Source organism: Zootoca vivipara, chromosome 13 (genome assembly GCF_965207765.1).
Source record: "Zootoca vivipara chromosome 13, rZooViv2.hap1.1, whole genome shotgun sequence".
Lineage (NCBI taxonomy): Eukaryota > Metazoa > Chordata > Lepidosauria > Squamata > Lacertidae > Zootoca > Zootoca vivipara.
In genome coordinates, this window is record NC_142596.1 from 53,628,246 (window position 1) to 53,648,975 (window position 20,730).

Below are 20,730 nucleotides of genomic sequence, written 5' to 3' on the forward strand. Positions count from 1 at the left end.
TTCTGCATGCAAGGCAGGTGCTCAACCCCTGAGCTACATCCCTGCTCCCTTGCTTGACTCCTTGCTGTGGCCTTAGGCATGCTTCTGCACCTGCGGAGAAGGGGCCCAATCCTGCAAGAAACCCGTGGCAGAATTGACCAGGCACCCTGGATAGAGGTCCCAAAAGTAAATGCTGTCCTCTTTATTCCATCAATACAAACGTAAGAAGGGGGGGAGAGCGTGGAGCAGGGTACCCCCTTCCTTTCTCTAGGGAGAAAGGGGGCGACTGTAGGCGGCTTCTACTTCTGCAAAGACGGCGTCAAAGAACTTTACCCAAGAGAGCCTCATGTCATCGGTGAACTCATCTTCCAGGAGTTCTTGGAAGACACAGAGAATGGTCTGAAACAGAAGCTGGGCAAAAAATTATTATTATTATTATTATTATTATTATTATTATTATTATTATTTAGGGGGCAGCTTGGGATGCATTCCCAGTGACCTCCAAGGCTCTAACCACTAGGCTCCCTTTCCAGAAGCCCTTGCTTGAGCGCCTCATGGATTCCCTGCCTGGCTTAGCCTGCAGGAGACAGCCCCAGGAAAGGCATTAAGCCTGATGGGGGGGGGGAGGGCAGCGGAGGAAGCCTGTGGCTGCTCTTGTGGCAAAGAGCAGTGCTGAGGAGGCCCAGCTGGGCTCCCTATCTGGTCCCTGAGGCCATTTCCCCCCAAGCCGTGCCCACCTGTCCCACACCTGATGCCACCTGTGCCAGCAGGTGTGGCCCGGGCACTTGCACACTTCCTGGGGCCTCCTTGCAGGGAAAGCTGGGGTGGGCTGCGCCAGGGAGTTCTTCGTCTGGAAGGTCCTGTCTGCAGCCCCCTGGTGCCTTCAGTGAGACCTGCTTGGCTTGGCTTCAGAGCACCCCTGCGCCAGACAGGCTTTGCAGTGAGCCCCACTGATGTGGCCCCCTGACCTCAAGACAATGCCAGGAGAGTGGCAGGGGGTGGCCTGCTGGGGATGCCAGGATCAGACTCAGGTCCCCCCCCCCCATGGGATGTATAATCAACGATGCAGTCAAATGCAACATTTCCTGTTGCCTAGAATGGTGGACACACAGGGGAATGTGGCTCTAGACCGGGAGGGCTTCCTGTCATACCTGCTCTGGAGCATCCTCCCCCTGTGTGTGGCCAGGTAGGTGGGCGGGACCTTAGCAGACCCTACAAAAGGGCTGGCCATGCAGGCACCTTCCTCTTCTGCTCTCTTGGGCTCTCTGCTGGCTCTTAGCCAGCAGCACATGGCAGGACGGAAGCCACAAGGTGGAAAGTCTGAGGCCTAGCTCAGACTTCTTTTCTCTACAAATGTAACTGTAACTGCAACATGAAGCCTGCCTTCAAAATTCTTTACCCTTACTTTTAAACAAGACTGTCGTGTTGTTGTTGTTGTTGTTGTTATTATTATTATTATTATTATTATTATTATTAGTGGGAAATAAAAGGGGAAACTTACCAGCAACAATCCAGACTGGATTGCGTAACTTAAATGATTCTAACGAATCCATCAACTTGGCAATGCACAAGGGAATGTGCTCTGCTGCTTGCTCACTAGCGTGAGTGAGGAGGGATGATGTTTAATCAATATATCCTCTCCTACTTTCCTCAACATGCCCACACCCCCTGTGCCCCCTCCGGTTTGAAGGATCCCAGTTGCCCCGAGGGCACGCTGCCAGCCCAGCAGCTCCTGTGTCCTCCCCGCTTGCTCGCCCCCCCCCACTACCTGGAACATCTGTGAGGGCACTTGGTGGACGTTCTTGTGGTTTTCCACCAGGCGCGCCACCAGCCGGCAGCCCTGCTTCCGGTTGTCCACGTTTTCAACCAGCTGGTTCAGAGCCACCATGACCCTCCGGCCATGGGAGCCCACCTCAGGGTCCCCCAGCAGGTCGCCTTCCGTTGGGATGTTCTTGAAGAACTGCTTGCTGTCAGGGTGGTCTGTGAAGAACCTGCGTGCGGAAGAGCGAAGGTTCGCCTTGAGCGCAGAGCTCAGATTTCGTACAGACCCTTTTGAGTATCGCTGCCAAAGGCTGTGGGGGAAGCAGCATTTGACCCCCTTCTTAACTCTCCCCCCCCCCTCTGGGCCTGGCTGAGGAGGACAGCCTGGCCTCACGGTCTGCAGAGTCTGCTTTGCTCAGGAGTCTCAGCTGGGTTCTTTCTAGAAGTGTCTGCTGGCTGCCGGCTGCTCCCTCCCTGACCGCCCCGCTTGATCCCCTGTGGATTTGGTTTGCATAGATGGTGCACTCCCTCAACTCTGTTGGGTGGGTGGCAGTAATGCCCAGTGGCCTGTTTCTTTCACTAATCAATAGGCCCCTCGACCACAGAAATCTCTGCTTCCAAACCTGGACAAAACAGCATTCACAGAAGTCTGATCTTACTTGTCCTGCTCTGCCCCCCCCCTTCCACTTAATTCCAGAAAGGAATTTGTAGATGGCTTTCACCCACACACCCACTTGGGACCTCCGGAAAGCAGAGGATGCCAGGGGAGCTGCAGCATATCTTCTGCAGCAGACATTCTGCCAGCCTCCTCTGGCTCCCACAACAATGGCCTCCTGCTTCCCTCCAAGAGCTGCTCACCTGGAAGTCGCCCTTCCCCAGCCAGCCAGCACACTGCAGGGTTCTGAAGAGGAGCCCAGCATCCCAGAGGCCCCTCTGCTCTCCCTGAAGCTGCTAGTGGGGGCTCCTCCCTGAACAGAGGTGGAGAAATGGCCACCCCCTGCTTTCTGTCTCTTTTTGTCTCTGAGGGGTTCACCGATGATGTGCACCCAAAGGGCCCTCAGGAGGAGGAGGAGAGGATGGTGCCCTCCATCTCCTAACTCTTTCTAAAAGTCATTCTGATATGGCTCCAGGAGGTGCTCAGGAGGTGGTCTCTTAAATGGTGAGGGAGTGAAGCCAGGGGCATTGGATGGGGGCGGTCCGCCCTGGGTTCCACTCCAGGGGGGTGCCACTTGGCGCCCTCACCCCCTCGATTCCCAAGCCGAGCCTCCAGGCTCCCGGTAAAAAGTCCGCTCAGCGGTGCGCCAAGCGGACTTTTTACCGGGAGGCTGGGCTTGGGAGTCGCGGGGGTGGGGGCACCAAGTGGCACCCCCCCCCGCTGTGCCAAGTGGGCCTTCTACCTGGATCTGGAGGCACGCGGCTTTGGAGTCGCCGGGGGCGGGGCGGCGATACCCCGCTACGTAACACGCATGCGCAGCGCGATGCTGCGCATGCGTCGTTATGTGGCGGGATATCACCGCCCCCGCGCCTCCAAAGCCGCTCACCTCCAGCTACAAACTCCAGGTAGAAAACCCGCTCGGGATGCTGTACATGCATGTTACGTAGCAGGGTATCGCCGCCCCCCCGGCGCCTCCATAGCCGCGCGCCTCCAGCTACAAACTCCAGGTAGAAAGCCCACTCCTGAGCTACAAACTCCTGAATAGGCTTTTTACCTGGAGTTTGTAGCTGGAGGCGCGGGGCTTTGGAGGCGCCGGGGGGGCAGCGATACCCCGCCACGTAGCGACGCATGCGTTGTTATGTAGCGACCCCCCCCCGGTGCATGGCAATTTGCCGCCCTGGGTGCCGCAGCGGCTCGCTACGCCGCTGAGCGAGCTGAGTGAAGCAAAGGGCTGCAGTGGGTTGAGGCCCGTTGCCTTCTGCATGGACTGCAAATGAGGTATGAAAAAGGCCAGGCTGTTACACAAAACTAATTCAATCCTATGTTGGAGGTGCAAACAGGGGGAGGGGACAATGGGGTGGGGCTGTGAAAAAAGTAAGAACTTTTGGGATATTGTATATGAGGAACTTAAAAAAATGTTTAAACAAACATTTGCGGAAAAAACCGGAAGCCTTTCTTCCAGACATTCTGACAACTGATATTCCAGATGACAAGAGGAGGGTTTTCTTACATGCAACAACAGCAGCAAGAATGTTGATTGCCAAAAACTAGAAGGGAGATAAAATTACAACGAAGAAAGAACGGCAAATCAAATTATGTGAACACTTAGAACTAGCAAATATGACAGAGGCAATCAGGAACCAAACAATCCAAAAATTCAAAACTGAATGGGAGTGTTACAGAGTATATTTAGAAGAACAGCATTCCCAAACCAAAATTCTTAACATGCCGTGATTAACTTTCGCAAATTAGATAACAGGCAGATAATGTACGTCATGTAAGAGCAATGAGCTAAACTGCGAAAAGGTGAAAAAGGACACAGTTAAAAAGAAAGAATGAAGGGTCCGTGGAGAGAAGTCATTTTTGAAGTATGAACGTAGAAGTGTTACTTGATGTTGAGCTATTATGATTTTCCTTTATGTATGTTATTGTGTTTTGAGTAATGAATAGAAATAACAGCAGTTCTAACAAGCAAAGTTAATAAAGAATGTATCTATATACAGTGGTACCTTGGTTTGCAACCGTTTTGAATTACAACCACGTCAAACCCTGAAGTGTGTGTCCCTTACAACCCCCCTTTTTTTATTGCAACCCTTTGGGGGGGGGCATTGGCGAAAGCGTGCCTTGGGTTATAACCTGTTTTGGTTTACAACTGGACCTCCAGAACGGATTACGGTTATAAACCAAGGTATCACTTTAAAAGAGAAAGGCCAGGCGGGGAGAAACCGCCTCCGGCCACCAGGCGGCAGCACCTGACCTGATGAGAATGAGCCTGCCATTGGCTTCCGCCTCGTCAAAAGCCTTGAGCCAGCAAGTCTGGATGTGCAGCAGCTGTAGATCAGTCAGAGGCACCAGGGGCTCCAGGATGGGCAGCCTGGGGAGGGGAGAAGAAGGAGGCAGGTGAGCTGGGCCTCAGGACCTTGGAGAGCTCAGGCTTGGAGGCCAGCAAGCAGCATCCCCTGGGGCCCAGAGGGAGAGAGAGCCCCTGGTTCCATCTGCAGTTCCAGGTGGGGCTCAGGCCCCGTTAGGTAGGGGCCCCCGAATCGGGCTTGGTGGTGCTGATGGAGGACCTTTGCGGCAAGGAGGGCAGTGGGATTGTGCGCCTAAGATTCTCCCGCTTTGTCCATTTGACTTTCATCCGGAGTTTGTGCAGAGCAGTAGAAATATTATCGATACGCCAAACCCACGTCAAGGGACAGTCATTGAGAGCCCCAACTCCTTTTGAATTATTGTTGGGATTGGCTAGGAAGGCAGAACAGGGTGGGGAGTCCAGACTCTAAAGTATGCTAATCCTAGTGGATATGGCTACAGCAGGTGGCTTCAGGTAGATGTGGGAAGCTGATTGGCAGATGACTATCAGCAAGGAGGTGTGGACCTCAATGTGCAGGAGGGAATTTCCTTTTAAATCAGTCTTGGCCCTTACTCGCTCCTCCTACTCGCCTGGAGGAGACTGAGAGGAGATATTAGTGCCACCTTCAAGTATCTGAAGGCCTGTCGCACGGAAGAGGAAGCAAACTTGTTTTCTCCTGGTCTGGAGGGTAGGACTTGAACCCATGGCTTCAAGTTACATACAAGAAAGGAGATTCTGACTCAACATCAGGAAGGCCTGACAGTAAGAGGGTAGCAGGGCCCAGAGCTGTTCAGCAGGGGAACTGTCTCCCTCAGGAGGTTGCAGAGTCCCCTTCCTTGGAGGTTTTAAAGCAGAGGTTGAATGGCCACCTGTCATGGATGCTTGAGCTGAGATTCCTGCATTGCAGGGGGTTGGGCTAGGTGACCCTTGGGGGTACCTTTCAATTCTGATTCTATGGCCAAACTGCTGGAGTATCTCAGGTTCTAACCAAACCATGTGGTGGACGTGTGGGAAAGTGGCTCAGTTCTGGGCGGAAGTATTTGTCCAAATAGAAGCAACTACTGGACAAATGCCTCTAAATGCCTGGAGCTGGCTCTCTGCAATCTTTTTACAGGAGGGAGTATTAACTTACAGCTTCACCCTTTAGTAAACCTTTTTCGAGCTGCCAGGCTCATAAGAACAAGATACGGGAAGAACTTCAAGGAGGTTTCTCTGACAAATTGGTCCAATTAAGTATGCCAAACTGAACTTGTGGAATTATAAAGCAATAAAATAAAATTGCTACAAGGCTCGAGGCACAAAGATTCTCTTGCTGCTGATTGGCTCAGCTTTATTATGCGCATGGTTAAATATAAACTTCCTTCACATTGCAAAACATTTTGGTTTCCTTAAACAGTTTTTTGCCTGCTGTACAAACAGAAGTTTTTTTTGGATAAGAACTTACTATGCTCTTTGGTTCTTATTCTGCATCATGTGCTTTCTAAACCCCAGCTTCAGGGTTGGGCTGAGATATTTAATGATTTATCTATATGACGTCTTTATATGTTGAAATAATTAAATACAAATTAGTTTAAAAGTGGGGACTTTTAAAAAGAACTTGCACACGCTGCACAGTTGCTCTGTGGACTTTGCTCCCACAAGATGTATTAATGGCCAGCAGCTTGGACAGCTTTAAGAGGGATGGGAAAATTAATGGAAGATTGCCACTGCAGCTAGTGGCCATTGATTATGTTCTACTTCCACAACTGGAGGTCATTTGTCTCAGTTTTGCACTCAGGTCCTGCTGCCGGACTTCCCTTTTGAGGCATCTGGTCGGCCGCTGTGAGAACAGGAGGCTGGACTAGGAAGGCCTTTTCTTTGCGCTTCCAGATTATTGGCACTTAGGAGGGCATTGTGAAAACTTAAAACTGTGTTACGAGCTGTATTGTAACACATCTATGGCACGGCCACACGTGGAACGCTTTACTTATCACAGTTCTCTTTATTCTACTTTCCGGGATGTAATTCAGGGGCCAGCAAACTTTTTCAGCAGGGGGGCGTTCCACCGTCCCTCAGACCTTGTGGGGGGCGGACGGACTATATTTTGAAAAAAATAAATAAAATATGAACGAATTCCTATGCCCCACCAATAACCCAGAGATGCATTGGAAATAAAAGCACACATTCTACTCACGTAAAAACACACTGATTCCTGGACCGTATTTAGAAGGCCATTGGGCTGGCTCTGGCTCCCGGGCCTGAGTTTAACTACCCATGATGTAGTGCATACAGTTCTGGTTATTACCTAAAAAATATTTTAAGAGCTGGGAAAAGCGCAGGAGAGGGCAATGGAGACGATCAGTGGTTGGAGGAGCAAGTTCCCCAAAAGGAAAGGGAACAATTTGATTGCCGTCAGGCTGAGACAGCCCAACAGGAACCACAGCCCTACAGTTGCAGAGCAGAGGCCAGGGGTGGGGAGTAGGTGTGGCGAAAAAGTTGGTTTTGCTGGACAGGTTGGTTCAACAAGAGTTTCTTTTTTCTTTCTTTCCCTGCCAGCAAATGGTTCAGAAAAGGCAGCTTCTGATTGGCTGTGGTTCCGGGAGGGAGAGTTTAAAAGCAGAGGATTTGAAGAGAGACAGGGAGGTGCAGTTGGAATTGAGGGTGGAGAGGTTGGGAGACAGGTTGAGGTAAAAAGAGGGAAAGGTTGCGAACAAACAAAAAAGAATTTCCACCAGATATTTTGGGACTCCAATTCCCATCATCTCTGACCACTGGTCCTGTTAGCTAGGGATGGTGGGAGTTGTAGTCCCAAAACATCTGGAGGGCAAAGTTTGGCTATGCCTATTATAAAAAAAAAGGAACCAACTTATAACGCAACCAAAAACAACTGAGGATGAGTTAAATAGCATTGTATTCCTGAAGTAACCTAAGTTTTTTTACTTGTGTTATATACTATCTTGCCTTAAACAAATCTTTATTGTTTATTTAAAGAAAACCCACCTGAGACTCCAACTGGCTAGTTATCCCCTCACAACGGTCCCCCACAGGATAATATGGGTTAGAATTTGAAGAGAAAAAACCTTCAGATAAAGGGTTGCTCAGTGAGGTGGGGGCAGATCCGAGAGAGACGGGGGCCAAGGGCTTGAGAGGAAAAAGTACAGTGGTGCCTCGCTTAACGAACGCCCTGCTTAACGAAATTTCCGCTTAACGAAAGGATTTTTCGAGCGGAGGTTGCTTCGCTAGACGAATGCGTTTTCGTCTAGCAAATCGCGGTTTCCCATAGGAATGCATTGAAATTCAATTAATGCGTTCCTATGGGCAAAAGTGTTCTCGAAGCTACGAACATGAGTTTGACCAAACTGCGGGAGGCAGTGGAAGACAGGAGTGCCTGGCGTCCTCTGGTCCATGGGGTCACGAAGAGTCGGACACGGCTAAACGACTCAACAACAACATGGGCAAAAAACAATTCGGAAAAAATGCAAATGCATTCCTATGGGACTCGCTGGACGAATTTTTTCGTTATAAGAAAAGACCCGTGGAACGAATTAAATTCGTCTGGCGAGGCTCCACTGTAGCTTGCGGCATCTGTGCTTTAGCTGGCAACTGCCTTGAACGTCGCTCATCATGGCTTGGAGTTACTCATAAAGTCTACCTCTAGGGTCCTCTTGTATGATGCGTGTCATCCAGGTGGATTTTAATGAATTCAATAGCGCAAAAGGTTACTACGAGTCATGGGGTGTGTGGCGGATGCCGTGGATTTAAAAAATAGTACATTCATAGAGTTTAGCTTATTTTTTAGTTGCTAACTTGTTAATATTGCTTCATAGATTATAAATGTCTATTTGGTGATCGTATGACGTATGCTGCAATTATGCTGTTTAGCTTATTTTTTAGATGCTGGTTTGATAATGGTGCTTTCATGGATTGCAATCACGCTACAGACCATTTTCTATTGCAGGATTTATGCTGTACTTGTTATTGTTATGTATGTATTGTTTGGGTAGAAAATGGCACCCAGTCGGCAACTTTAGAGTCTGTTGCGTTTATAGAATCATAGAATCATAGAATCATAGAGTTGGAAGAGACCACAAGGGCCATCCAGTCCAACCCCCTGCCAAGCAGGAAACACCATCAAAGCATTCCTGACAGATGGCTGTCAAGCCTCTGCTTAAAGACCTCCAAAGAAGGAGACTCCACCACACTCCTTGGCAGCAAATTCCACTGCCGAACAGCTCTTACTGTCAGGAAGTTCTTCCTAATGTTTAGGTGGAATTTTCCCTCTTGTAGTTTGAATCCGTTGCTCCGTGTCCGCTTCTCTGGAGCAGCAGAAAACAACCTTTCTCCCTCCTCTATATGACATCCTTTTATATATTTGAACATGGCTATCATATCACCCCTTAACCTTCTCTTCTCCAGGCTAAACATACCCAGCTCCCTAAGCCGTTCCTCATAAGGCATCGTTTCCAGGCCTTTGACCATTTTGGTTGCCCTCTTCTGGACACGTTCCAGCTTATCAGTATCCTTCTTGAACTGTGGTGCCCAGAACTGGACACAGTACTCCAGGTGAGGTCTGACCAGAGCAGAATACAGTGGTACTATTACTTCCCTTGATCTAGATCAGGCATGTCAAACCTGCGGCCCTCCAGATGTTTTGGACTACAATTCCCATCTTCCCCAACCACTGGTCCTGCTAGCTAGGGATCATGGGAGTTGTAGGCCAAAACATCTGGAGGGCTGCAGGTTTGACATGCCTGATCTAGATGCTATACTCCTATTGATGCAGCCCAGAATTGCATTGGCTTTTTTAGCTGCTGCATCACACTGCTGACTCATGTCAAGTCTGTGGTCTACCAAGACTCCTAGATCCTTTTCACATGTACTGCTCTCAAGCCAGGTGTCTCCCATCCTGTATTTGTGCCTTTCATTTTTTTTGCCCAAATGTAGTACTTTACATTTCTCCTTGTTAAAATTCATCTTGTTTGCTTTGGCCCAGTTGTCTAATCTGTTAAGGTCATTCTGAATTTGCTGCCAGAGTAGCTGCAAGTTCTTATTTATTACAGAAGAGAGGGAACCTGAACCTGTTTAGAAGAAAGGCAAGCGGCATGGACAGCTTCCCTCTCTTCTGTAATAAATAAGAACTTGCAGCTACTCTGGCAGCAAATTCAGAAGAGAGGCAAGTTCTTCTTTAGGGAAGTTCTTCCCTGTTTAGGGAAGTTTTTAATGACTGATGTTTTAATATATTTTAAATCTTTTGTTGGAGGACTCCCAGAGTGGCTGGGGAAACTACATCGTCATCATCATACTTATTAATTATTATTATTATTATTATTACTTCCTTAGACAATGTGCCATTGGTGAGATCTTATCTGCACGGGCTCCCTTGGCTTAAAAGGCGATGAGTCCAATCCACGGAGAAGCGCTCTCCGCAGCTCCAGGCAGGCCGTCTCAATGGAGCCTCCCTGCTCGGGCGCAGTCCCCCTGTCCGGCTCCCTCCCTTCCCGGGCCTGGCTCGGCCCCCGCCCCTACCCCACTCACTCAGGGGGCGCCCTGCACCAGGAGCGCCCGGGGGAAGCCATGCCTCTGCCACCACCGAACTTTCGACCGACAACGGCCGCGGGGGGCGGTTGGGGGGCGCTTCGCGAGGCGCGCCGGGGAGACGCTGCCGCTTGCCATATGAGGGGTTTTTTTTTTTGCAAAGCTCCTGTCGAGGGGGGCTCCACCCCCAAAGGGCCATGTGGCCCAGGGGGCTCCGCGCAAGATGCGCCCGTGCGCCGGCGGGCGGCTTCCCGGCGAGGCTCCCCGTCCCCGTCCCCGTGCGCGGTGCAGCGGTGCCACTGCCAGGCCCGTCGCTCGTGCCCGTCTCCGGGAGGGTTAGGGGCGGGGCACAGCCCGCAGCGCAGTGGCCGAGGCGCGCGCCCGCAACCGCCTCCCTCCCTCTGTCCGTCCCTCCCTGGCCCCCCCCCTCGGGTGTCCCCGTGACGTCAGCGCCGGCCCGGGGCCTCGGCGGGCGATGGCGACGCAGGAGGGCGAGAAGGCAGGCGCTCCGGGCTGAGGCGCGCCTGCTGCTGCCGGCTTCCCCTGGCCCCGGGGGCCGCCGCCGCCACGGCTCCGATGGCGTCCGGCCCGCTCGTGCTGGCGCTGCTGGTGCTCCTGGCCCCCGCCGCCCCCTCGCCCGCCAAGGAGACGCGGAGCAGCAACGGCGGCGGCCCCGACGGTAAGTAACGGCCGGAGGCAGCGCCACTGCCCGGCGGAGCCGCACTGCGGAGCAGCGGGACGGAGTGGCACTCTGCACACGCCTAGAGGACCGCGGCTCCTGCGCCTTCGTGACAGGGTCGCGCCTGGCAGGGACAGCGGCGCCTCCTGCCCCGCAGCTGCTTGGGGGGATTGGGTGTGTGTGTGTGGACCGTTTCCCTCTTCCTGACCCGACACCTTTGGATGCTCGCTCGGGTTTGAGCCCGTGGCGGCGGCGGCAGCGGAGGAGGGGCGCAAGGAGGCGAGACGGAGGTCCAGTTCAGCCACGGCGCAGGTGGCCTTGGGTTACCTCGGGGAGAGGCCCGCGGGCCGCCCCGTCTTCAGTCTTCCAGCCCCCTTTAGCCCCCTCGCCCGCAGAGAGAAGGCGCTTGTGGGGACCCCAGCAGTCATTTGGCTAAAAGGGCCCCCTCCCGGCCAGTCCCTGTTGGAGGTGACCCCTTCCTCGGGTTGCCTGGGGGGGAGGGGCGCCGTGTTTTCGTCTCTTATTTGGGGGAACGGATGGTTCGTCCGGTTCTCGCTTGGCGCGGGGGGGGGGCGGGGCGGTGCCGCGATGGAAAAGTGCCGCTGCCAGGCTGGGGCGGCGCCCGGGTCACGGAGTCCTTGCTTTGCCCGGGGAGGCCGGTGGCGCAACGCCCGGTTCCCAGTTACCCGCAGGGCAACCTTTGCCTTTGCAGCGAGTTGCGCGGGCGGCGGGGCGGGACGTTGGTTGAGCATCACTTGGGCGCGTGGAAAGCGGCGGAGGGGGTCTCTCTCCTCGCCGGAAGAGCGGCGGATGGCTGGACCGGTCAGGCAGGCTCCCTCCCTCCCGCCCGACGGGTCAGCCGGCTTGTCCGCATTCTCTCGCGTGTGCGCCTTGACTCAGCGCCCACTGCTTCCTCTGCCTTGGGGAGAACCAGCACCCCTCCCCCAGCGGATTCCTTTCCTTTTAGGGTCGGTCACCCGAACCTCCACTTCTTGCCCATCTTAGACTTGATCTTGTTGCGTGAGGGGCTGAGCATGGGGTGCAGGGGGTTGGCATGGCACACCCTGCCCCGTCCCCTATCCCTGCCTATCGCACCTTTGTTTGTCAGTCACTGCGCTGTGCACTCCGCAAACAGGCAGGTGCCTGGCGCCCTGGTCCCCGCAGGCCAATCCCCTGGGCTTGCCGGCTCAGCCCTTTCAGGAAATGCCAGTCCTTGTGGCAGGCTGTGTGCTTGGCAGAGCTGCCTCCTCCCCATGACCTCCTTTCCTGAACTCCCCTTGACCTTGCTGCAGGGCAAGCTTGGGCAAGGCAAGACCTTCCTGGCCCTCAGGGGGAAGGGGCAAGCACCAGGCCAGCTTCTATTGCCTGGAGGCCAGAGAGGATCCCGTGGCTTTGGACAAGCCCCCTGCCAGCTCCTTGTGGGAAGCCAGAGGCATGGGGGGGCACTGCCCGCCCCTTCATGCTGCTGCACTTGGCAGAGACTGGCGGGGGGGGGGGCTGGCTGCTGATCCGCCTGTGGTGGGAAGCACTACCTGCCCAAGGCTGGCTGAGCCAGAATTCTTTCCCCTGCCCATTTCCTGACCGCCTGCCCCCCTCCTCCCCCCGCAGACCGGTCCTTAGTGGCGGAGTATTTCGTCCAGGGTGCCCAGAAACTCTCCTTCTACAGCTGGTATGCCAATGCCAGGCTCTTCCGCTTCCGCGTGCCAGAGGATACCGTCCAGCTGCGCTGGCTCCTTCAGGCGGCCCAGGGAAGGGGTCCCGACTGCGGCAGCACAAACGTCACCATGTACGTAGCTACCTCCCCCTTCTCCCCGGGGAGCTCAGCCTGCCGGCTTCCTCCTGGAAAGAGGGTGGCCGCCTCCCCTCCTTCTGCCCCACTGACCTGTGTGTCTCCTGCTGACTTCCAGCCACTTCCGCCATGGTGCCCCTCCTGTTATCAACCCCCTGGGCACGCAGTTCCCAGCCAACACAAGCGTCCGCCTCGCCTACAATCTGACCACGACTCTGGCCACTCTGGTGCAGAACACCACCTTTGTCAATGTCACAGGGCCTGCCGCAGGCGACTGGTTCATGGTGGCCCACCTGCCCAAGGCTGCAGAGAGGATTGAGGTGAAGGTGAGAGCAGGGGGCCTGCTTGGTTGGAGTCTGGGGGGTGGGGGTGGGAGGATCCTGCAGCTGCTGCATTGGGACTTTGCTGGCAGTTTCTGGACGATCTTCTGCTGTGCCCGGGGCTGCAGGCGGAGGCCCCTGAATGTCCTCTTGTGCCGAGTGTGGCCTCCTCCTGCCAGCCACGGTGGTCCAGGAGGCTGGCCGTGATGCGTCCCTCCCTCCCTGCAGGGCATCTCAACGCCATGCACCTACAGTTTCCAGCCGGACATGTTTGTGCTGCGCGTCATCGACACGCTGATTCTTGAGCCCGACACTCCTGTGCAGCAGTCCATTGCCCAGCCCGCCAGGCCCCTTCATGCCAAGTGAGTGCCCCCCATCTCCCTGGGCACCAAATCCTGGTGCTGGTGGGCCTGCCATGTGCTGGCCAGCTAGAGTCAGCCGCTCCTCCCTCTCTATCCTTCTTCCCCCTGCAGGGTCTTTGTCCCCGGCTACAGTGCCGTGCTGCACTTTGAGCTGAGCGGCTGCAAGGTGAACACTTCCAGCCCCTGCGCCCTCCGTGTCACGCTGGGCTCTGCCACGCTGCCTTTGCGCTCCCAGAAGGTGCTCAACTGCTCCGGGGACTGCAGCGGCGTCCTCGCTTCGCCACCGTGGGAGAAGTGGCTGCCCATCACGGTGGAAAGCCTCAGCGGCCCTGGGACCAAGGTCTCCTTTCAGCTGAAGGCCTCCTTCACAGGTGTGTGCCAGCTGCAAGAGGGGAGGGGCAAAGGTGGGGTGCCAAGCTGTGTCAGCTCGCCAGTGCCTGAGTCTCTGCTGCGGATGCCCCAGCTGTGGGTCAGGAGGTGGGTTGCCCTGCCCTGCTGCCTTCTTGTCCTGAGGCCCTCGCTGACCCTGTGCCGTATCCTTTGCAGTATGCCAGCCTGACAGGGCCAGCTCCTTCCTCAGCTTCTACCAGAGCCTGAACCGGAGCCAGGAGGCACCTTTGCCAGGAGGAAGCCCCAACGCCACCCTTGGCCAAAGCAGCCCCTGCCTGCGCAACCAGCCTGTCATCCGCGAAGACCTGGACGTGGTGTCTCTGCATTTCCGTGTCCTTGGGGACGTTGGTGTGCCTGTCCAGGCCGAGCCCCCGGCTTTGCTTCTCTTCAACCTGAACTCGGGCATGGACAGCGGGGGGACGCTGGTGCTGAATCTGGCCCTTAACCAGGTAAGAGGGTTGACCTGGCACTGCCCCTCTTGGGGCACTGAAGCCTGACTGCTAGGGGAGAGGTGCCAGCTGAGTTTCTTTCCTGCTTTGTCCTTGCAGACTGACTGGAGCCTTGGGAATGCCTCGGTGTGGGCCTGCTTGAGTGCCAGCTCCCCTGTGCTCTCTGCGAACGCCACGAGGGGCTGCCACACAGGTACATGGCACAGCAGGTCCTTGCTCGCAGCAACGACCGGTGCTGGGGGTGGGAATGCCCGGGACAAAGTGCTTCTCTGCTTGTTGCACCCGAGCCCTGGGAGGGCACTGAAACTGGCAGGCTGGGCGCTGGTTGCTGACGGAGTTTGGGCACTAACAGCAGGCCTGCCTCTCTTCTCTGCCCCACAGCTTTCTCCCAAGGCTACCCGCTGAACGTGTCCACCTCTTCTCCAGATGCTACACTCATCATCCCGTACCCAGAAACGGACAACTGGTTCCTGTCCCTGCAGCTCCTCTGTCCGGAGGCTGTGGGGTGAGTCCTGTCACTCTGGTGGTGCCAGCAGTAGTGGTGGCAGCAAGGCCTCTGGGGCCAAGGTTCCTGAGCACCTCTCAGGCAGGGGTTTCTGCTGCCTGGTACTCCCCTTGCCTTGGGCCTCTTTGCCTTTGTGGGTTGGTGCCAGGAGGGCTCAGTGTCCTTGAGTGGCACATGGGTGCTCTCTCTCTCTCTGCAGGGAATGTGACAAAGCCAAAGCCCGGGTGTCTATTGTGACCTACCTCAGCCCCTGCTTCGATAACTGTGGGACGTATGGGCAGTGTAGCCTCCTGGGACGCAGTTACCCTTATGCCGGGTGCAGCTGCAAAGCGGGTAAGAGCTTTTCTGGACTGCCTGGGGCCAAGGCCACCAGGGCCTGTCCCTCCTCTACCCTCCTTTCCTCCTCTTTGGCTTCCTTCCCTGGGCAGGGCTAGCCTGACCATAATCAGCATCTGTTCTCCTCAAACCTCTCATGCCCCAAGCCCAGAGTGAAAAGGCCGCAGGGTGGTATCCTGCACAGCAACCAGCCTCTTAGAAAGTGAGCCTAGCTGGAGGGGGCCCATCCTGGGGGCTCTGGGGGATGCTGCGCAAGGTGGCAGCCTTAAGGATGGGCCCTCCGCTCCCCACCTGGGGCAGAGGCTGCATTGGCGCGATGCTCCTGACAGGTAACGCTGCCTCCCCTGGCAGGCTGGAGTGGCTGGAGCTGCACGGAAGACACCAAGGCCCAGCCTGTCGGCACACAGATCCTGGCCACGCTCCTGCTGACGCTCAGCAACCTCTTCTTCCTGCCGGCGATCGCTGTTGCACTTTACCACTACCACTTGGTGGAAGCCTCCGTTTACACCTTCAACATGTTCTTCTCCACCGTACGTCCAGGCTTCCCCTTCAGTGGGATGGGTGCTGAGCGGGATCCCAGCCGCCTGTTGGGGTGGGGCAAGGCCCGAGCAGGCCCTTCTCTGGGGGGCACGGCAGGCAGGCAAGCCAGCCCAACCCTCCACTTTCTCTGCTTGCCTCATTCTGGTAGTGGGGCGGCTGGGGGAAAGCGGAGGGCTCCTTGATCCTGGTTCAGTGCCCCTTGCACTGCCCTGTGGCATCCTCAGGCTGCTGCTCTGGCCATGTGCCCAGTGGGGCTTTGGCACCTCCAGACTTTGGGCTCAGGTGGCAAAGAGCTGCAGTGGGAGTGGGGCCTTCTGACCGGCACCTTTTCTCTCCTCTGTGGCCACAGTTCTACCATGCCTGTGACCAGCCCGGCGTTGCAGTGATGTGCATCATGGATTATGACACACTGCAGTTCTGCGACTTCTTTGGCTCTGTGGTCTCCATCTGGGTGACCGTCCTGTGCATGGCTCGACTGGAGAAGACCCTGAAATATGTACGTTGGGGGCAAGCCAGCAGGTGGGGTACTGCATGGGAGGGGGCTGTTGTTGGCAGCGAGCCCCTCTAAAGCCAGGGCAGGCCCAGTCCTGAGCTCACACCTTGAGTGTCGCCAGCACGACTTCCCCTCGGGCGGGAGGCACTGAATAAGAAACAAAATGGATGCAAGAAAATGAACGCTATGTATTTTTGCCCTGTGTATTTTGCGGGTTTCCCATCCTGGTGTTGCCAGGTGGACTGAGAGCCAGAGTTGGGCCAGAGAGGCAGGCAGGCAGGCTTCCCGTCTTCCTGGGCCTCCGCTGCTGTTTCTCATTGAAAAGCAAGGGTGTCACTGGATGTTAGAAAAGGTAAAGATGCCAGCAGTATGGCCAAATGTCCCAAAGGCGGAAGGGGCTGCATGAGGACTCAAGGCACCATTTCGCCAAAAGGCAGAATGCAGAGTTCAGAAATGAACTATCCCAGCAAGATTTTGTGGCTGGGACCTCCTGTCTTTGCCCCTGGCATCCTGAAGTGATACCAGCAGGTGAGCTGGAGCGGCCCGGGCTGCCTTCCTCATCCACCAGCCACAGACTCCCAAGGAGGTTCCAAGAACAGCTCTGACTTCTCCTCTCCTTCCTTGCAGGTCCTCTGTGTGATGGGGACCCTGTTCATCGCCATGTCACTGCAGCTGGACCGCCGAGGGGTTTGGAACATGATGGGGCCCTGCCTTGTTGCCCTCCTCATCATGATTGCCGCTTGGGTAGGTGGCTCCTTCTATGACCCCTTATGGATCGAGTCTTGAGCATCTCCTGGCTCAGGTTGCAGCTCTTAGCAGTGGGCTGGGCGGAACCTGCAGCAGGTATTTTACCTTTAAGGTGTAGGCTTCCCCCGCCCTTAACTTCATCACCCATCAAGCGCTTTTGGAGCGCAGCCAGCTGAGGAAAGACCCAGCTGACTCCTCCCAGAGCCTTGGGCTGGGTGGGTGGGTACGCCTGGTCTCCGTGGATGGGCAGAGCCCACATCTAGAGACCCTCTGGCTGTCCTCTGCCCTACCTGGGATGGCTCATAACCCCCGACCTCCTCCTGCAGGTTCACCGTGGCGTGACACGGCGCGACTGCTACCCGCCCTCCTGGAAGCGCTGGGCTTTCTTCCTCTGCCCTGGGATCACCCTGGCTGTGGTGGCAATTCTGGTTTATGCCTTCATTCAGACCAAAGAGAACTATTTCTACACCCACAGCATCTGGCACATCCTGGTGGCCTCCAGTGTGGCCTTCCTCCTCCCACCCGGAGACAAGCTCCAGAATCCGTGGGACTGGCCCCGCAAGCTGCTCTGCCGCTACCAGATTTGCAAGAACGACCGCGAGGAGCTCTATGCGGTGACGTGACGGACTGAGAGGGGGCGGGCTCTCATGAGGCGAGGCTCTGGCCCCAAGTGTCTCCCTCCACGCTTCCGGGTCGGGGCCACCCATCCTGCAGGAGAGACCATCACGCTGGCTGGGTGAAGAACAGGGAGCTGCGAGGGTCCACAAGACAGACAGCTCACTGGTCTTCATCCTAACCTGAGAGGTCGCTCCCTCATGGAGCAGGTCTCTCCTCCAGTGGAACCAGCAGCGCTTTCTGGAGCCTTCAGGTGCATCACCGCAGCCTGCTTTCATTGAATCTGCGTGGCTGGGAACTGGGAAGCAGGCAGTCCTGCAATGCTGGGAGTGGGGCTGGAGTGACAACGAGAGTCCAGTGTTTGTAGCGTGGTGGGCGATCCCAAGACAGGAGGCTGGTGTGCAGCTCTTGGCACCCTCACTCCAGTTAGTGTGGGTTGCTCAAACCCAGGAAGGGTGTGTGAATGAATGAATGCCTGGGACAGGAGGAGAGGCGTCCTTGCTGGCCATGGTTGGAGGTACCATGTATTGCTCAGGGAGGTGCCAAGTTTCTCTGTCCTGAACTAAAAAGCTGAGCTGGAGCAGCCCAGTTCTGTTCCCCTGCCTGTGGGTGCCAAGCGAGCTCTGCCGCTCACTGCCAGGCCTGACTTGGTCATGTGATATTGCTGAATGAAAACCTCATGGCACTGTTGCCATTCAGCGGTGCGCATCCACCAGCCAGGTGGTTTAAGATTCTTCAACTGCTGGTGGGCTTTGGACTTGGGTGCAAGCAGGGGGATCCTGTTCTTGCATCTTTCTCTCCCCCACTTTGGGGCTGTTCCCCGTTTTGGGGGAGCCACAATGAATGTAAAAGCCCTCAGCCAAATGACTGAGCTCTTTGCAGTCCAGGAGCTCTTAGTCCTCGTGGGCAGGCAAGAGCCCAGCACTGTTTGCTCACCCGTCTTCTGGCTCTTGCAGCTGGCACTGCTGGGCCAGGATGAGACCCTTTTGCAAATGCAGACACAAGTGGAAGAGCCAGGAACTCCAGAGTGTTCTTTTAGCGCAATAACACACACTCCTGTTTCAAGGTCCTTAATTTGGGGTGTTTATTTATTTTTTCTTCCCCGTAGTCACTGCAGGGGATGGAAGGGACACTAATCTTAAATGGGAAAATGGTTATTTTGTTGATTACCTCAGGAAGAACTTCAGCAACTGCAGTTCAGAAAGTTCTGTTAGTACCTTGTTAACTTAATGTTATAATACTTTGCCTTTTGGAAGCTGTTTAAATCATTTTAAGCTGTTTAAACTGTCATTTCGTTCAATTAAAAGTCATGCACACTGTGCTCCTTTGCCTTTGGTGCTTACTTCCAGCAATCTAATAAAAAGTGCAGGGAGTGCGCCTGACAACCCTTGGAGCAGAAGCAGGAGGCACCCTTCCCCCCCCCCCGCCCCACAGCAGACTGGGCAGCCTCCACTTTGGGACTCTTACCTCGACCTTGGAAGAGCTGCCTTCTGCTGTGTGGGGTGATGGCTGGCCAGCCACACAAAGTTTGCTCAGAGATGAGGGGGCTTCTTGCTTCAATTCTCTGTGTGCCACTTACTTCATCAAAGGTCCAGAGGGTGGCAACATGATCATGGGGCCTTTTCTGCAGTGACTGCCTGCTGTAGGATGCTCTCCTTGGAGAGCCTCGCACGGCGCCTTTATTACATATCTTTAGGCGCCAGAAACTTAACTAAACAATTTAGAAGAGTTTGGATTTGATATCCCGCTTTATCTGTGAGGTGAGTGGGGCTGAGAGACTTCAGAGCAGTGTGACTAGCCCAAGGTCACCCAGCAGCTGCTTGTGGAGGAGCGGGGAAGCGAATCTACTGCTCCTAACCACTACACCACACTGGCTCTCAAGGTTTAGTAGAGGGGGGGGTTGTCTTTTCCCCTCCCCTTTTCCCATTATTATATTATGCATTTTGTGTTTTATGCTGTAACCTACCCTGTGGTCTTTTGATGAAGGGCAGTGTATGGTTGGTTGGTTGGATCCATCTGTCTCAGGGGACTGTGCCCTTGGGGGCGAAGGCAAACTCTTGGAAGGTTGCAGTGCTTGCTGTGGCTGTAGAGACCTGTGAGGTGACGAGACCGATACAGGAGAGACATGTTTTATTGCAGCAGGGGCAGGTGAAGACATCCAGTTGTGCTGCACCATGGTGTTTCTTATCTCTGTGCTCCTCCCAGTGGTTATTCCTCCTCTGGTCACTGCTATGGATGCACAATCTGACTGCCTCCAGGCACTGTGGTCGTAGTAGGGAGCGGGTGCTGCTGCTGTGGTCTAAACCACTGAGCCACTTGGGCTTGCCAATCGGAAGGTCGGTGGTTTGAATCTGGGGGTGAGCTCCCATTGCTCTGTCCCAGCTTCTGCCAATCTAGCAGTTTGAAAGCACACCAGTGCAAGTAGATAAACAGGTACCGCTGCGGTGGGAAGGTAAATGGCGTTTCCGTGTGCTCTCCATTGACAGCCCTCCATTGTGCCAGAAGCGGTTTGGTCATGGTGGCCTGGCCACATGACCCGGAAAGCTGTCTGCGGACAAACGCTGGCTCCTTTGGCCTGAAAAGCGAGAGGAGCACCGCAACCCCAGAGTCGCCTTTGACTGGACTTAACCGCCCAGGGATCATTGACCCTTTTTACTGTGGTTGCCTGCAAGGAATTGCCACACGGCAGCATTGATGTCGGCCAGCCTTCATGTCCCATTTGCAGACATCTTTGTAACACAGCGTTGGCCTGGTGCGTGAAGCCAGCTCCCAAAAGAGCACATCCTTGGGGATCCTGCCATCTTCCAGTCCGTGGATATGGCCAAGCCAGCGTAGATGTTGCTGAGACAGGAGTGCAAACATGCTGGGAATGTGGGCTTGGGAGAGCACATCTGTCCTGCCATGTGATACCCAATTTCCCTGACGCAGCACATAAATTTAATAAATAATAATAATAATAACAATAGATTAATACACCCTAATGATAAGAGGGTTAGTGACCCCATTCCCTGCTTCAGTCCGCCTCCCGTGGTTGTTGTACGAGGGGAAGAGGGCGCGGGGGGAGAAGCGCAGCACCCGCGCCCGCCTGGAGCCCCTGGGGAAAGCGGGGCGCTGTGGGGGCGAAGCCGAAGCAAGGAGAAGGCCTGGTCGCCCCGACTCCCGCGCGCGGCCTTGTCGAGCGAAGCCCCCTCGGATCCTCGCGAGGCGCCGCGGGCCCGCTGCCATGGTAACGGCGGAACTCTCGGA

General features: G+C 55.2%; 2 protein-coding genes across 4 annotated transcripts; one reads left to right on the forward strand and one right to left on the reverse strand.

Moving 5' to 3' along the window:
* Window positions 1-151: 151 nt before the first annotated feature.
* On the reverse strand, window positions 152-20,693 carry LOC118092497 (hemoglobin subunit pi-like). Of its 2 annotated transcripts, none has more exons than XM_060282653.2 (4): window positions 19,451-20,693; window positions 4,653-4,769; window positions 1,748-1,970; window positions 152-390 (listed from the first exon to the last, which is right to left on the reverse strand). In XM_060282653.2, the coding sequence occupies exons 1-4, from the start codon at window positions 19,609-19,611 to the stop codon at window positions 247-249; spliced, it is 645 nt and encodes a 214-aa protein (XP_060138636.1). In that variant the 5' UTR covers window positions 19,612-20,693; the 3' UTR covers window positions 152-246. The 2 variants fall into 2 exon arrangements, with proteins under 2 accessions (XP_060138636.1, XP_034986447.1); XM_035130556.3 differs by lacking the exon at window positions 19,451-20,693 and adding an exon at window positions 10,260-10,517.
* On the forward strand, window positions 10,584-18,805 carry PGAP6 (post-GPI attachment to proteins 6). Of its 2 annotated transcripts, none has more exons than XM_035130554.3 (13): window positions 10,584-10,938; window positions 12,547-12,724; window positions 12,846-13,053; window positions 13,276-13,409; window positions 13,521-13,780; window positions 13,956-14,248; window positions 14,348-14,441; window positions 14,630-14,753; window positions 14,953-15,086; window positions 15,441-15,619; window positions 15,979-16,125; window positions 16,750-16,866; window positions 17,196-18,805. In XM_035130554.3, the coding sequence occupies exons 1-13, from the start codon at window positions 10,836-10,838 to the stop codon at window positions 17,490-17,492; spliced, it is 2,268 nt and encodes a 755-aa protein (XP_034986445.2). In that variant the 5' UTR covers window positions 10,584-10,835; the 3' UTR covers window positions 17,493-18,805. The 2 variants fall into 2 exon arrangements, with proteins under 2 accessions (XP_034986445.2, XP_034986446.2); XM_035130555.3 differs by having other exon boundaries at window positions 10,623-10,938; window positions 17,345-18,805.
* Window positions 20,694-20,730: the final 37 nt, after the last annotated feature.

What these genes read in the sequence shown, in the direction of transcription:
- PGAP6 (XM_035130554.3), top strand. Translation starts at nt 10,836, where the DNA reads ATGGCGTCCGGCCCGCTCGTGCTGGCGCTGCTGGTGCTCCTGGCCCCC. An exon ending in CACGAGGGGCTGCCACACAG is followed by an intron (nt 14,442 to 14,629) that starts GTACATGGCACA and finishes TCTGCCCCACAG; the next exon opens with CTTTCTCCCAAGGCTACCCG. An exon ending in TCATCATGATTGCCGCTTGG is followed by an intron (nt 16,867 to 17,195) that starts GTAGGTGGCTCC and finishes CTCCTCCTGCAG; the next exon opens with GTTCACCGTGGCGTGACACG.
- LOC118092497 (XM_060282653.2), bottom strand. Translation starts at nt 19,611, where the DNA reads ATGTCTCTCCTGTATCGGTCTCGTCACCTCACAGGTCTCTACAGCCAC. An exon ending in GGCAGGCTCATTCTCATCAG is followed by an intron (nt 1,971 to 4,652) that starts GTCAGGTGCTGC and finishes TTCCGCACGCAG; the next exon opens with GTTCTTCACAGACCACCCTG. An exon ending in TGCCCTCACAGATGTTCCAG is followed by an intron (nt 391 to 1,747) that starts GTAGTGGGGGGG and finishes TTTTTTGCCCAG; the next exon opens with CTTCTGTTTCAGACCATTCT.